We start from the raw sequence: 16160 nt of genomic DNA on the forward strand, positions 1-16160 counted from the left end.
CGTTCATTTACTCCTCCGCGTTTAATCAACGCGAGCGCGCGCGCGCGATGCGAGTCCCGACGCGCTCGCAAATCCGACGATCCGCGAAGAAACGGATCGGCTTAATGACTTCAAACTGGAAATTAGTGTGTGAGCCATTAAGTAACGGATTAACGCAGATCGAAAATTACCAGTGTAATTATCAGTTAATTAGCGTGTTCTTCCTTCCTGCCTCTCCTCCCTTGGGTCGCATAATACACCATGGTTCACGGTTGCGGTAATATCTGCTGTTATCGCGAGTTAACGTAATGAGCGTTTTTTTGTGCGTGTTCAATTCAGCAAAACGCCGCGGTCTTACGAATTTCTTCTCTGGCTTTTAGATTTGTTTGCTTATTGATTTCGTTATTCGAGTTCAATCATTTCTCACAGTTTCTTGCGAAATGTATAACCCGCCTTTTCCTGTCCGAAAGTAAACCGATACATTAGCATCGGAACGGAAATGCGAAACAGGACGCGCGCCGAACGAACGAACGAACGAACCGATGATGACACAAACGCCGGATCGTTAATCAATAATACCATCGACACGCGCGCGCGCGCGCGCGCGTCTATTGCGCGCACGCACACGTAATCGCCCATTAAATACGAAGATGTATAATCGCGGCTCGGTTCGTAACGGTCGTTCGCGCGAGCGAAGAGTTTCTCGCGATTAGGATCGCGGGTGCAAAGTGTGTTAAGCATCCCAGAATGTTCTCGAAATGTTGCAACTTGCGCGCGGGATAAACCTGTGAAAGAGTGCGCGCGCGCGCGCGCGAGAGAGAGAGATATATATTTACCCATGTTTCTCGCAGAGAAACTCATGAGACCGGTAGCGTTGCAGGCAGGCCACATTCAAATCACGCAGGATGAATTCGTGCGGCAATTAACCCATTTAGCGGATATCATGAGTAACATATTAAGCAAAAGGGAAAAGGAAGTCGCGTCTTGGAAATACGGAATTCGCGGACTCTATTCCGGAGACTTTCTACAACAACAACAGCCGACAGCCGTTTTGTACGTTCGACCTGCAAATTGCAGCTCTATAATTGCACATCTACCGTAATCGCACGAAGCGCCGGTAGTTCAAACACACCGCCGCGTGTTTTACACGTTGTACAATTCTGCAAACTAACATTTTTTTTTTCATTAATTTGTTCTCATCGTTGAGAATGAAATCTAAGATCGTAATTGTTTAAAATTTTTGTTTGCGCACGTTAAAGATTATTTAAATACGCGAGTAACTTGTGCCTTAGCTCTCATTGTCGTTGTAAAAAAAAATTATATTACTTAGATTTAATTCATTTTTGAAGCTACATTTGTTCGTCCTATTCTAATTAAAGCTTAGATAAAAAATTATATTACTTAGATAAAACTTAATTCATTTTTAGAGCTACATTTGTTCGTTCTATCCTAATTACTCTCGTTCGATAAAACGCTACGTATATCGCGGAAAGTGTTTCGATAGCTTGGAATTGCCGAATAAAAAAAGTTTAAGTCCGTGCAACTTGAAGATATAAAAAGTAAAGAAAGTACGTAACATTTCTCGGTGCATTTAACGCGATCGAAATCACGTTGGAAGAGACGTTAAGAGACGGTGGGATCAGAAAACAGAGTGTGTGGAAGTAGAAAATTAATCGACTCGAATGTTTTTTGGCGCAAAAATGTTTTCTCCTTCTGAAACCGTTTCTCCGAAAGCGAAACGGAAAGCGATTGCGTGATTAGGTCGAGGATACTTGCTGCGTTTGAGAAGATACACACGTACCCTGGCGCTTATCATCCGCGATCATTGCCGCGCGCGGTAAATAGCTTACGTAGTCAAGCAATTTCGCCAATCGACCGCAGAGATGTGTGCGCAGCTGCAAATGAAGCTCAATGAAGCCGTTATGAATGAAGCTATCTTCGGCATATAAAATACGCAACGAAGTTACACATATCGAAACGCGTATTATCGATGATCGAGATGATGTCGAATTCTTCGGCGCGTGCGCCGTCGCGCGCCAATTGCGTTTCGTTCGATACATCGAAATACATTTATTTTAAATGGCGGCGGACGCGTCAATTTTTGTGTTCAATTTGCGATCGGTCTGTCTTTGTTTTTTTCATTTAACGAGCAATAAAAACAAGAACAGAGAGACAATAACGAAGCGCGTAAACGCGCCGTTGAAAAAGGAGAGACGCGCCGAAAATTCGCGACCTTTTATATTTCGCAACTTCACTCCGTCCGATTACTCGCGTCGTCCAATCATGAAGGACGACGCGAGATGATCGCGTTGCGTCGATTCAAATCGGCCGCTCGTTCGTTGCGCCAATCGACGTTCGGCGTCGCGGTGGTTTGCTATGCGCGCCCGCCAATCGTCCGTGATGTTCCACGCGAGAACTGTCGCAACGTCCTGCCGCGTCGCTAAAACATCGCCGTTTGCGTGGTTACGACACGCCGCCGATTCCGATGGAGTGTCCGCGCGGTCGATGGGCGATCGCGCCGCCAGTCGTGGTCAAGTATCGCGCGAAGTCATGCACGACAATTACCTGAGAATACTCGAGAAGTGCAAGTGTGAGTATGCATGCGCCATCCCGCTAGCGCTAAGGCCATTTCGCGTCGGCGTCCGTCAGCGCTCGCCATCTCGCTCCGACGTATTGTGGCAAATTCAGCGCGCGATGTGTGCGTCCTCGTCGCCGCGCGCATGCGCGCCACTCTTGGCGCGTTCTCGATGTATCGATAGGGGAACACTTCTTCGACCTTGACACGAGCGGCGCGAGGAAATTAATTTGACACGTGCGTCGTCGTCTCATCCTTCTTCGGGAAGGACGGCGGGAAAAAGAGGGTGCGCTCGAAATTCAACGCCGTTACGCGCTTTTAGAAGGAAAGGTTATTACGCAGATATTTAATCCGGTGCTCGGAGTGGGGGTGATAAATTTCGAAGAGCGTGTAAGAGAGATATGTGTTTTCGTCATCGGCAGCGATGACGAAAATTCGTCGTCGGCGAATACTTGACGCTCCGCCAAATATTATACGGGTTACACGCACTTTGAAAAGTGCAGACGCAAAATAAATTTCTGTTCCATTTAATAGAACTGAACCGAATATTGAAATATTGTCATTCTCTTACGTTTATTTGTCGCGAATAATTTTGCCGCGATTCAAAGTACAGATACGTTACGTACGTGTTTTTAAATCTGTCTGTATATTATAAAATCACGGTATATACAAACGTATGTTGTTACCAAAAAATATTATAATTATAAAGAAACGCGAGAGATATACTGCCAAGAAAAACAGCGTTTGTGTTGGATGCATACTCGTGTGCAATTTTTATCGCGGCGTGAGAAGAACCTGCGTTCGTTTTGCAATTTAAAGACTTTGTCTCAAAGAAAGCAACTATCTTTAACAATTTCATGTTATATTTATTATTATCGTCGCAATGTGAGAGGCTTGAAATTTACAAACGTGTAGCCGCGTAAAAGTATACGTATATAAATAATTCATCAAGAAATTCGCTATAATTGTTTTTTTTTTTTCACGACATTTACGTTCCTTTAATAATCGTCTTAATTAATTAATTCGCGACGATCGTGAAAGGTGGCGTGAAGAGAGCGTGGACAGAGAAAAAGAGAGAGAGAGAAAGAGAGAGAGAGAGAGAGATTGAGAGATTAGACGATTTAGATCAGAGGTCTCTCTCTCACGGTACGACGAAAGGAGAGACGAATATAGACAGAAAAATCTAGGACAGTGAAAATCAGTTCCTATCCGCGCGTCTATAGTAGAACGAAACGAGAGCATCGCACAAATTGATTGCCCGTTTAAAAAGTCTGAAGAAATAATAGCCGTTCGCGCGCTCCACACGTGTCGTTCCAATTTGGAACTTGAACTCGCGAAAAAATTAAAGATCGAACGAACGACGCGCGCCAGAAGTTGAAATGCGTCAAACAAACGAGTTTGCACATTTATTTTCCAATTGTGTGAATTATTTTGTTACACATCACGTCACAATTGCGCGCGGAAGGTTTTTTTTTTTTTTCTTAGAGAGACTTTAGAGAAAATATTTAGACAAAGCCTCTTCTCTCACTTAACAATCGTATCACTGCAATTTTTTTTTTTAGCAAAAAAACTTCCTCAAGATGTAAATCCCAAAGGTGTGTTCGCTTGCAACGAGCTTGACTTGAAGGAGGTCCAGGTCTATGGATTCGATTACGATTACACGCTGGCGTGTTACAAGCCGTCTTTAGACTACCTTCTTTACAATCTGGGACGTGACATGCTCATTAAAAAGTATAAGGTTCTGTCAACATTTTTTTTATAAATAATTAAGTTAAACGTAATCGTGTCTTTGTGTGAGGAAAAATCGTTTCGTATTTAAACCAACGTAGCTGTTTGAACTATAGAGTTTCTTATAAGTTTCTGTTTTATCGCGAAATTGATAAAGTTATCTTAAAAATAAAATACACACATACACGCGCGCGCCAAACTTCGCGACTTTTGTCTTTATTTCAAAGATGAGCGGAATTTGTGCCAGAAAAAAAAAAAAAAACAATTACACCGATTAAAAGAGAATTCCATTTTCTCTGAGAACTCCGTTTAAACTCGTCTTTAATTGTCCCACCAGTATCCGGAGGGCATTGCTGATCTAAAGTACAGGGAAGACTTCGCCGTTCGCGGCCTTCATTACGACATCGAAAAAGGTCTCTTGTTGAAACTCGACAGCTTCTTGCAAATTCAATTGGGCACCGTTTATCGCGGTTTGCATCGCGTTCCCGACGACGAGGTCCTTCGAATTTACAAGAACAGAATAATGCCGATTGCGTACGTGGAGGCGCACAAACACCCTCACGTAAGTTCGTCTCCTCCGAGAAACAAAAGACACTTCAACAAATCGAATGATACGTAATGTGTAAAAATACATGACGCGCTAGTTCTTCTCTTTTTTTATTAACGCCACAGCGCGTATATGTAAACAATAGTTTCAATATATTAAATGTCCAACTTTCTCTGTGTGTTCACATGTGTATCACCATACTTATCTGACATGCAGAAGGTAAGCTTATATAGACGCACCTGCTTGCGCGATACGTATAGAAACTCCGTGAAACGATGACGAGGTAACGTTACATATTTGTTTGTTTTCTTCTTCAAGGACGGTTTGCAGCAAACCAAAATGGTTCAGTTAGCCGATTTGTTCTCGGTACCGGAAATGGGACTCATGTGCAATGTGACGGAATACTTTATACGAAATCACATCGATTATCACCCGGAAATACTGTTTAGAGACGTCAAGGTAACGCGCGCATTGAATTAACGTAATTTTATTTTTTTTTTTACAATGCTTCTCACGCAATATCTAGAATTCTGTGCAAACCTGCCATCCTATAATGCATCGGCTGGTGGAAGAAAATGTGTCCGAGTACTTGGAACAAAATAAAGATCTGAGGCGATTTTTCGAACGGCTACGAAATGTCAACAAGAAAATGTTCCTGGTCACGAACAGTCCTTTCCATTTTGTGTGCGTAATTTTAATTAGAGTGAAAACACACGCTCTTTGCGTGTACAACAACTTGATTTTTATTTTTTTTTTTTTTCTTACAGAGACAAGGGTATGAAATTTTTAGTCGGAGATAATTGGAAGGATTATTTCGACGTGGTGATCGTTCAAGCGAGAAAACCGAAGTTCTTCACCGATGAGTCGCGCCCCTTGAGAATCTATGACGAAGTTAACAAAACGCAACTGTGGGATCGGGTCACCAAACTCAACAAGGGCGTCATATATCTCGAGGTATACTCTCTGGTGTAATATTTCTCGATTTTTTTTTTTAGATTTACAATATTATATAAATTGCGCGCCCGTGTTTGCCGTGTCGTAAAAGTGGATGACACTTGTGCGCACTCTGTGTGTACAACGGGACAAGACGCGAACACAGCCAATATGGTTAACCATCGCGAATTCCTCGCTCTAGGGAACGGTGAAACAGCTTCAAGATATGACCGAATGGCGAGGGCATCAGGTATTGTATTTCGGCGATCATCCTTACAGCGACTTGGCGGATGTGACGTTGGAGCACGGCTGGCGAACGGGAGCTATAATCCAGGAATTGACGGTAGCGTGAATGTTTATTTTCAATTCTTTCTAAAATTTAATTAAACGTCAAATCAACAACACGTCAAGTTGCGCATATTGCAGCACGAAATCGAGACTCTGAACGATCCGAAGTTCAAGGAAAACGCGAACTGGCTGCAAATGTTAACCGGTCTGATCGAGGAACATCAGGATTACGAGGGTCCGGACGTGCAGGACGTGCTGGACGAGTGGATGAAGGAGCGGGACCAATTGAGAAACGAGATCAAGTCCGTCTTCAACAAGCAATTCGGCTCGGTGTTTCGAACGTATCACAATCCGACTTACTTTTCCAGAAGACTGTTTAGATTTGCCGACATCTACATGAGCTCGATCACGAATCTCTTAGAATACTCCACGAGTCACACCTTTTATCCTAGAAGAGGTGTGATGCCTCACGAGTACACGAGTTACTTCGTGTAAAGTATCAGACGCGCAAATATCTCTAGAGGAAAAACGAAATAAATATTTTTGTCGTGTTCGTACGTGAGTAAGAATCGCTTTTTTTTAGAAGAGCGTACAATCAAAAGTACATCGAGATTATATTTTGACGATGAGAAAGAGAACGCTAACATAGTATTTGCCGTGATGTATTCAACGTCGTAATGTAGAATCTACAAGTGTCGACTATTTGTCCCACGGAAAATGTCAATATTGTTATTTACGTGTTCATACTTACGTTGTGTGTACGCGTAACTAATAATAATGACTCTATCGATCACCGTTAATTACAACCGTTAATTAGAGTTTGTCTTGCAGCTGCGTAGTTACAGCTCATTTGCACTGAAATGTATGTAAACACGATAGAGTTGACGGACATATAAATCTATACGATGTTTTTGCACACATATACACACACGTTACAATCACACATATCACACGTTGAACAAAACGAGAGAATTAACAATACTATGACAATATTGTAAAGTGATGTATTTTATGTTGTGTAATGAAAACATCGCATATAGTGTAGAAAACGAAGCAGAGAATCTGAGCAGTTTACCTCAAGAAAAGTATTATTGAGCCGTGAAACCACTCGTTAGGTAGTTTAAGAAATTGCTAGGTTTTTCATTAGTATTTGGTTTTTAGACGATTAAATGTGCGCATAGAAAGAAATATTGTGCTTTTGCGCAACTAGATTGCGAAAAAGAGATTTGAAGAGAAAATGCCATTTAGATCGTTAATATTTAATTATATTTTCAATGAGATTTTTATTATAATGCATTAACGAATTTATTTAAGATATGCAATTAGCAACGAAACTTTAGGGATACATGTAAAAAATGTGAAAGTATTTACACAACCAAGTGCGAAAAAGGAACTCATGCAAAACTTATACATCTCTTAATTTAAAATTGATATTATTTTGTCTTCCTCTTTTTTTTTCTTTTTTCTTTGCGAAATATCTTTAAAAATCTGTTTATTATATTTCTATATCTTTAAATCTGTTTATTATATTTCTTATATCAGTATTTTTTTATATAGTTTGTAGTTTTTTATCAGCCTTTTCTCTACCCCTAAATTATCTCTCATCAAAAAAAAAAAAAAAAAATAGTTTCCTCTAAACTTGTGCATCAAAACAACACTTGCGAGACAAGTGTAAATAAATAAATGTGTAAAATGTATAAGAATATAATTAGATCGTAAAAAATATTTTTTTTGATGAATAAAAATCCTCCACAAATAATAGTCGTTAGAACAACTATGTGTTCAGAAATACATCAGATATATTTCCGCTAATGTTAAATTAAAAAATATTTAATTCCTATAAGATATGTATGTTTATGTAAATGAGATGTATCATTGTTAATAAATATACATTTATTTTCAATACGATACTATTAATCTTACATTCTCTTGCTTATAAAATACAGCCATATATACGTATGTGTGTATGTGTGTGTGTGTGTGTATAGGCTTGAAATTGCATTTAACGATGTTTCTTTGTTTTGAAATGACTTATATAATTTTTAAATTTTCAGCAATGTCACACAAATAGTGTAAATTGAACAACATGACTTGGGACGAGATAAAACGTAAGATTTCCGTGCCAATATATTGCACGCTCACACTCTGTATATTTCTGGCTGATATATTAATTGATGAAAAAAAATAAAAACAAAAAGAAAATCAAGGTAAATAGAAAAGAGTTTTGTGTAACAATAATCTTGTCAACCTTCGATAAAATTTGTCAAGCGTGTGATATTTTTTAAAATATAAAATATAAAATAGCTTATAAAATGTGCAACCGGTAGTTTGCTTTATGTGCCAGCGTAAATAAATGAAGATGGAAGTGTTAAACGACGTGCAATTGTGTCAACGGGATAATACATTCGATAAATTGTCCGCGATAACCGCTCGGCAAGCTCGTAGACGCGTAATTCTCTTCGACGAAGCGTCAGTGAATGAACATACCATCGAGAAAACGGTGAATCAGTCCGCTGTCACATTCATGCGGAATTTCGAGAAGGTCTCTAAACTGGATATCAGAGATAAGAAAGTAACGTAATGTTTTAGCAAAAAAGATCCCTCGTTATTGTAATTGATATTTTAAATATACACATATGTGAAAAATTGCAAAAGTTACTTAAATTTAAAATAAATACGAATTAGACGAATATTGATCTTAAAAATGCAGAGGAACTAGATCAGCAAACTCCACTTGAGAATCCTGCGACTTTAAAAAATATTGGTCACAAAGCAAATATTAAAGTTTCCTCGCCGATCAATCCAGTTGCGTTGAACGCAGTCACACACGAGCTACGGCCCAAGGTGAAACAAAAACAGAAAATTTAATTTGAAAAAAAAGAGAATAAAAAAATCGCAATAAGACATTAGACACAAAATTAAATTTTTTTTTGTTTTTGTAGTAATATAAAAAATAATCCATCGAGAAATGATGACGATCTCAGTCATTTCCGACACCGTCATTGCATTGTGTTCTTACGTACAAAATATAGATATTTACTGTTCAGTTACGTCTGACTGAACCTGCATCGGATTTACCTGCGGGCACAATGCCGTCGAAGAAAGCAGCTCCGGAAAACGTCAGCGTGAAGACTATGCAGATGGAAGTTTCGCCGATCGACTCGTTCACATCGCTCGAGGCAACCGCTATATCGCACGTGCTCGTGGAATGTTTAGATCAGCTCGCCATACTCAGATTCACGATACCAGCCGGTGTCGATTCACGCTGGGACGATTCGTTTAAGACGGTCGACAAGATTTACGGAGCGCCCGACGAGCCTGTAACGATCTTCAGGGAAGAAATGGGCTTGTTGCCGATCGTGCCCACGGAGGCTGAAAAGATGCAGAGGGACAGGTGCACAAACATATGCGCGTATACATATTCGTGACTTGCTGCAAAAAAAATAAATTAAATTTCTGCGCGCATAGATCATCAAATGTATATAAAAATCGCTGACACAATGTCGGAGAATAAACAAAAGACGTAAATCTCTTTTTTGCTCTGCACTTTTTCGTTCTATTAAACAAAAATTACAAATTCTCAAGTTAAAAACATATAAAAGATATATACTTCGTATATCTTTTGATATAAAAAATATATATAAATATATTTATAACAATTGTATATAAATAAATAAATTTATATATGTATGTAATAATTTTTTATAAATCTATGTCTTTGATTCAAGAATTTGCAATATTTGTATTATATAGTTATAAATATATATATAGTTATATATACACAAGCGCGAGAACCCAATTCTTAATTTACACATTTATTCATCCTCGATCAACTTCCTGCATGTAGAAACTACGTGTACAAGGTCCTCGAGAAAGTTCTTCGCGACCTAAAAGAAAACAGAAGATTCGACAGTCTGCGGGAAGAAATAAATAACATTGCAAAACAACAACAAGGCGAACGTAATCTGAAAGCGAGCGCGCGTATGTGGCACAACCAAGCTGAGCAGCTTCGGGAATTGCTCGAATCCGACGGACGAGCGAACGAAGACGACAGATTAAGAACAATAAGACTCGCGCAAGAAACCGACGCTCAAGTTGACCAAGCGTTATTCTTGAACAGCGGAAAATTAGGTAGAGAATTACACACTCGTATTCGCGACGAATGTACGAAACAATTTCGCGCTCTTTATGATATATTCCAACGATATTTTTAGATTACACGGAAAAATGGGCGAACGCCAGACTGGAGCAACAAGAGCTCAAACTGTACTTGGAAAAGATGAACATGTTGAACAAACTGAGCGATTGTTCGAAGGAATATAACGCGGAACAAATCATCTCGGCAGAAATAAACGTTCACGTGGAAAACGATATCAAGGAGAAGGAAGAGCGGATAATCGAGTGGACGGGGAAATATAACGACGAGATTGAGGAACGGCAGCAGGAAATAGACGAGCTGAGAGTACGCGCGTGTGAATATTAACGAATTAATTAATAAGAAAAAAAAACGCAGTGAAGTAATATCCACTTTTGAAATATGTCACGCAAGTGCGCGCCGATATCAGCTTTTAAACAGCTCCGTTTTCCGCACCGCAGAGACTAATAGAAGATCAACAATTCGAGATAAAGATGATGCGTACTTTGAAGAAAGACGGCCGGGAACTGATCGACGAAGAGACGAGATTGTACAACGAAGCGAGACGTCGCGAGAGATTGAACGAAGCCGCAACGATTATTCAGTCGCTGTGGAGAGGTTTCATGGTCAGAAACAAATTGGGGAAGTACAAATATCTACGGAGATTGGGAAAACGGAAGAAGAAGAAAAAAGGAGCGAAGCGAGGAAAGTAACGAGATAACCTTGAAAAGAAAGAGATATAGCACGCGATCTATAGTGAGAAAAAAATGTTTGGATAAAAAAAAAAAAAAAAAAAAAACACAATCTTTGCGTAAGTAAACAACGAAAAACTTTTAATATTATATTGGAAAGAGATTCTCTTTTTTGCGCTCTCTTCGCACACACACACACTTTTTAATAATATCTACCGAGATATATCTATATAAATTAATCAATATATTTTTAAACAAATATCAGAGATACACATTATTTACACTTGCAATAAGAGTTCACGCTCACACTCATGCGACCTCATGACAAGCGCGCACAGCATCGTTTATTTTTGTTTTTTTTTTTTTTTTTTTTTTCTTAATCACATATATATATATATAAATATGTTATCGGGTACGAATATTTCGCAGAAAAGAAAAGAGAACGGAAAAAAGTTACACCGCTATAAATACAATCTTGAACGTATTCGTACTCGATAAGAGCTCGCGTCTTTTAGGAAATTTACTCGATTTTACATCTAATTGTTACATATTCTCGAGCTAAAAGACGAACCCAACGGCCACTGAAGTCAAATCAGTGGCGGCGCGATCTGATCACCGTTACACACTCACGTTTGTACTCGCGGGAACGATCACAAATTGTATCAGTGATACAGATCGAGATAGTAGACGATAAAAATACACGCGACGAAAAATTGATGCGAATAGATATCCGTTATTCAGTCTGTATGCGTGTATGCACGCCGCGTCAAGGAAATTCGCGAAAACTGCATAAGAGACATTGCAACACCGCGTTTTTTTTTTTTTTTTCTTTTCTTTTTTGTTGTACACCGAAAACGCAGCAATGTAATATCGGCAGTCTGTGCAAATGACTTTGGCGCGCAGAACACTATAAAGTACCTCTTTACCAGAGGTATTCACACCTCTTCGGATGTTTTTATCTCCACTTTTTGTTAAGCACGAGCCGAGAACAGCCTCACCGTCGTTCGATGTCGCCAAGATGGCCACTGGATAGTATTTGTTAACTTGACGAGTTCGGACATCGAGTGCAACCTCTCCCCCCCCTTTCCCTCAAGTCGTATCAAACTATAAACACGCGCGATCTTCAACCACAGAAGAATTCAACAATTCCAGCGAAGTGGAGATATTCGCCGCGACGTTCAAAGTGACAAGCGTTAAGATTTGCGAAACGGTAAATTATTCTATTTACGACGAGATTTTTTGTGGCATGTTTTTTTTAATTGAAGTGGAACTTAAACTGGAAGGGGGACCCGTGGAAATGATGGAACTCCTGGAAGGGATTGAAACCCTGTTGCGGGTGCCGACCCGATTCCGGATCCAGTGGATCCTCGCCCTGATCGAACTTCGCTCTCTTCTCGTCGTCCGTGAGGACCTCTTTGGCAGCAGCGATATCGATGAACTTCTTCTGCGCGCGCTTCTTCTCGTCACCCTCCTGGAAGTTGTCGGGATGCCACTTCTGCGCCGCTTTTCTATACGCTTTGATGATATCGCGTTTGTTCGCGTTTCTCGACACGCCCAAAATTTTATAGTAATCCCGCGATTCCGACTGCTTCTGACGTTGTTGCGCCTTTTGCAATCCCTGTTTGGCTCTCTGAAGATTCGGATCGATTTCCAACGCCTCTTTGTAGTCTCTGATAGCTATGAAAAAAAAAGAGAAAAGAAAAAAAAATTGATTCATCGCGTTATATACTTTTTGTTATTCTCAGCGCAAGAATCACATAAGTCAGAGAGATGTGTGAAATTACCATCGTCGAACATTTCTGCGGCAAGATACGCGTCCGCACTATCGCAGAGGATAACCGTTTCTTTCTTTATTTTCAACGCCTCCTTGCAATTATTGATTGCCTTAGTCGCTTCCGAATTGTCCGCGTAACATTTGCAGAGAAACTGGAAAGCTAAGAACCGTACGTTCCGCTCTTTTGGCTCTTGCGTCAACACACGCTGGGCCGAATCAATACACGCGTCATAATCCCTCGTGTCCTCTAATGCCGTCTCGGTGTCTTGCAGCAACTTGGCGATCTTTCTGATCTTCTTATAAAACGGGAAACATTGCTTGTGATCCGGATCGAGTTTCAAACATTCTCGAATCTCCCTATACAATAAATTTATTTGCTGAATTAATTTCTGTATTTCACGAAGTGATCGGCAATCATTCTCACGACTAAAATTACTCACTTTAACGCCTCGTCAACCTGTCCAAGACGATAGAGCCAGACTGCGAGTTTAAAAAATCCCTCCGTGTTATCAGACAACAACTTCGTGGTCGAACGTATGTCGGATATAGCGCTCATGTAATCTCCAAGAATGACGTGAATCTCCGCTCTGCGTTCTCTAAGACTAGATGACCACGGACATGTCTCAAGAATTCGAGTAATCAGTTGTATAGCTGCTAAGTGATCACCCGCTTTCACATGTGGATCGATGTAATGCATCTCTTCCCTAGCAGTGAATAATTTTTCTAAGGCATCCAAGGCATCTCTGTTATAGTTATCTATAGCCAACTGGAACAAAAGAAACAACATGAATTCCCACATGTAATCAATGTCAATTAATACACACACGATAGTTCACGCAAAGTGGGATAAAAGATAAACTTACAATGTTTCTAAAGTCCAATTCAGCCTCATCGAAGCGAGCTTGCTTGAGTAAGATATTCCCACGTTGCAGTCTTGCTGGTATAAAGTCCGGCTGTAAATCCAAAACCCTGTCAAGATCAAGGAGGGCGAACTTGGCTTTGCCTAACGCTAAATAAACCGTGCCTCTCTTGTAGTACGTTAAATAATTTGTTGGATCGCCCTCTGGAAAACATTTGAAACATTTCACATTTCATGTTATTTTTTTTTTTTTTTTTTTTTTTCTAGCGCTACACGCTCAAAAATCGCACTTGTTCTTTCTGATCGCTACAAACTGATGGAAGAAGCTTACCAACAGCCGCGTGATAATGCGACAGGGCATCCTGCAGCTGACCTTTTGCCAAAAATTCCCTACCGAGTTCCAGGTGTCTGTTGACCTCTGTCTGAGTAACACTTCCCACCGCTGAGAAAAACAGCCGTTATCATATCAATCAATCGTACGTGCGACACAGGTGTCACGCTCATTTATTTTTTTTTTTTTTTTTAATCTAATCGAACAAGGTTAGGAACACGTACCGTCGAAGGTTAAATCCAACAATGCAACCACCAGAAAATAGTGCATGACTGAGGGAAAGATCGAGCACATCGATCAACGATAAACAAAGCAACTTAATTCGACCTCACCACCGACAAACCGACCAAAACTGACATCTAACCACCGGATAACACAAAATTGCTCAGCCACGCCGCCATTGCGATCGTGGTCTTACGCGATTGGCTTAACGCTTCCCCCATCATCCGCGAGGCAAGAGCAATTGCGAATAAGATCCCGATCGCGCCATAGATGCTTCGAAACGTTCCACGTGTGTTCACGGGATATATCCGCGTCGTGGATACATTTGCTTCAATCGGTTGGGAGCAATGTGTTGCGAGATCGAGAGAAATTTTTCTCATTCGAAATATCTCGAATCGATCTCGTCCTTTTTCCCCAACGAGAACGTAAAGAGAAACAAGAGTTTGACCTTCAACAGTCACACGAATCTTTCACAATTCGACTGAGAGCGATCGGTGACTTATTGATTTTCTACTACCGTTTATTTTCAACTGGAAAATTTATTAAGTTATCAACTTTAATTTTTCACTCATCGGTGGAAAATTAATTAAATTTCGATAATTGTCGAAGCGGAAAAACCTTCGTTCTCTTTCAACGGAATAATCTCCGCGGAAGATTAGAAACGTAGATCTTTTGTTCTTTTTTAAATCGAACGAAGGGAGAAGAAGGGTTCAAATATAACAAAAAAGACAGCTTTCTGTTAATTCTTTTCTTTTTTTTAATCTTTATTATATTCATTTTTGTATAGAAGTCTCCTGTCACTTTTTCTCTTCTCTCGCATAATACTAGAAACGAACGGAAAAATTCATCAGAATGAAAGAACATCGAATTAAATACGTGATCGTCCCGTATGAGGTATTGTTTTTTGTTTTTCTGTTTTTTTTTTTTGTTTTTTTTTTTGTTTTTTTGTTGTAACAATATTGACACTCTACACATCATTCTTCACCGAGCATACGCGTGTATACAAATCTCTACGCATGCGGAAACACGAGCTTGCCCTCGTGCGCGACAACGCACGTACGATCGCGGCAACTTATTGCTAATTGATGAAACGACACAAGTGTGTTGTACGACACGCACAAATAAAAAAAATTGTTTTTCAATTTTTTTGTTCTTTTGAAAATCTTCGAATCGAACTCGTATCGAATTTCTCTTCCGCGTGAGAATTCCGCGAGATGCTCTTTCGAGTGTTTTTAAAAATTTATTTTTTATCCAATATCATATTTTTATATATATATATAATATGTTATTCATATACGCACACATATAATATGGCCGTACAACGGTTTGTTTTTTTTTCTTTCCCGAGAATTTACACATATCTTCGATCTTTTATGAATTTTCGTAATATTCTCCCTCTCCTCCTCTCTCTCTCTCTCTCTCTCTTTCTACTTTAGCGCGTAAAAATGTCGCAAATCACTTAAATAAGAGACCGACAGAATGGTACGCGTCCACCGTTCCGTTTAAGATTCTCTCTTTCTCTCTTCTTCTTTCGCTCGAAGAGAGATCACCGTTCGAGTGTGAAGTTAAACGTTATAGCAGTATCATTACGGTTACAAATAACGCGCGAGGAACGTCGCACGCAGAGCTGCTTTGTTTTTTAACAAACGTTTTTTTTACAACACGCTTGTGTACATGTTCTCGCTATCTTATACGTTACGCCATATTTTATATACACACGCGTAATACTAGATCACGCATTTTTTTTCTCTTGCACCTTGCCGGTTTTTTTTTTTTGTTTTTTTTTTTCGTTTTGTTTTCCGTTTCTTACTTCATACGCACGACGATCCTCGTACAAAATCGAAACATTCGGAACAAGTTAGAAGACATTTCTTTTGCCATCCCATTTCGCTGGCGCTCTTGCGAGAACACGTCGTGCGTGTGCCGTCACGCGTGTTTCTTCTTCGTTTTAAAATTCTTTTTACACATTATACGAAGTGTATGTGTGTGTGTGTGTGTGTGTATGAGTGTTGTGTACATCTCCGACATCTTCAAGAAGAGAAACATACACGCGTCAAGAGCACACGCACCCGATCCTCCCCGACGAGCGTCGTCGGA

The 16160-nt window shown here is 39.9% G+C and overlaps 3 protein-coding genes across 7 annotated transcripts; 2 read left to right on the forward strand and 1 right to left on the reverse strand.

Annotated features, from left to right (window-relative positions):
• The first annotated feature begins 2364 nt into the window (after positions 1–2364).
• Positions 2365–7531, forward strand: LOC109854622 (5'-nucleotidase domain-containing protein 3). Its single transcript, XM_020427897.1, has 8 exons — positions 2365–2569; positions 4117–4292; positions 4620–4844; positions 5148–5288; positions 5356–5513; positions 5597–5783; positions 5965–6105; positions 6189–7531. Exons 1-8 carry the CDS (start codon positions 2380–2382, stop codon positions 6543–6545), a joined length of 1575 nt encoding a protein of 524 aa, XP_020283486.1. The 5' UTR covers positions 2365–2379; the 3' UTR covers positions 6546–7531.
• Positions 7532–7561: 30 nt separating this feature from the next.
• Positions 7562–11733, forward strand: LOC109854624 (IQ domain-containing protein D-like). 5 transcript variants are annotated; one of them, XM_020427899.1, is made up of 7 exons: positions 7562–8257; positions 8378–8622; positions 8736–8894; positions 9083–9444; positions 9898–10181; positions 10265–10512; positions 10647–11733. In XM_020427899.1, exons 2-7 carry the CDS (start codon positions 8404–8406, stop codon positions 10896–10898), a joined length of 1524 nt encoding a protein of 507 aa, XP_020283488.1. In that variant the 5' UTR covers positions 7562–8257; positions 8378–8403; the 3' UTR covers positions 10899–11733. The 5 variants fall into 5 exon arrangements, with proteins under 5 accessions (XP_020283488.1, XP_020283487.1, XP_020283489.1 ...); XM_020427898.1 differs by having other exon boundaries at positions 8395–8622; XM_020427900.1 differs by having other exon boundaries at positions 7562–8622; positions 9098–9444.
• On the reverse strand, positions 11625–14266 carry LOC109854625 (dnaJ homolog subfamily C member 3). Its single transcript, XM_020427904.1, has 6 exons — positions 14066–14266; positions 13842–13952; positions 13515–13714; positions 13092–13417; positions 12662–13008; positions 11625–12554 (listed from the first exon to the last, which is right to left on the reverse strand). The coding sequence occupies exons 1-6, from the start codon at positions 14133–14135 to the stop codon at positions 12133–12135; spliced, it is 1476 nt and encodes a 491-aa protein (XP_020283493.1). The 5' UTR covers positions 14136–14266; the 3' UTR covers positions 11625–12132.
• Positions 14267–16160: the final 1894 nt, after the last annotated feature.

This window comes from Pseudomyrmex gracilis, unplaced genomic scaffold (genome assembly GCF_002006095.1).
Source record: "Pseudomyrmex gracilis isolate BER0280 unplaced genomic scaffold, ASM200609v1 scaffold_70, whole genome shotgun sequence".
NCBI classification, from domain to species: domain Eukaryota; kingdom Metazoa; phylum Arthropoda; class Insecta; order Hymenoptera; family Formicidae; genus Pseudomyrmex; species Pseudomyrmex gracilis.

Excerpts from the sequence above, each read along its gene's own strand:
- LOC109854622 (XM_020427897.1), top strand. The coding sequence starts at position 2,380 with ATGTTCCACGCGAGAACTGTCGCAACGTCCTGCCGCGTCGCTAAAACA. Across the intron at positions 5,784-5,964 it reads AGGGCGTCATATATCTCGAG|GGAACGGTGAAACAGCTTCA; the intron begins GTATACTCTCTG and ends TCCTCGCTCTAG. Across the intron at positions 6,106-6,188 it reads CTATAATCCAGGAATTGACG|CACGAAATCGAGACTCTGAA; the intron begins GTAGCGTGAATG and ends CGCATATTGCAG.
- LOC109854624 (XM_020427899.1), top strand. The coding sequence starts at position 8,404 with ATGAAGATGGAAGTGTTAAACGACGTGCAATTGTGTCAACGGGATAAT. Across the intron at positions 8,895-9,082 it reads CACACGAGCTACGGCCCAAG|ATATTTACTGTTCAGTTACG; the intron begins GTGAAACAAAAA and ends TACAAAATATAG. Across the intron at positions 10,182-10,264 it reads CTTGAACAGCGGAAAATTAG|ATTACACGGAAAAATGGGCG; the intron begins GTAGAGAATTAC and ends CGATATTTTTAG.
- LOC109854625 (XM_020427904.1), bottom strand. The coding sequence starts at position 14,135 with ATGTGCTCGATCTTTCCCTCAGTCATGCACTATTTTCTGGTGGTTGCA. Across the intron at positions 13,953-14,065 it reads GTTGGATTTAACCTTCGACG|CGGTGGGAAGTGTTACTCAG; the intron begins GTACGTGTTCCT and ends TGTTTTTCTCAG. Across the intron at positions 13,715-13,841 it reads GCATTATCACGCGGCTGTTG|AGGGCGATCCAACAAATTAT; the intron begins GTAAGCTTCTTC and ends AATGTTTTCCAG.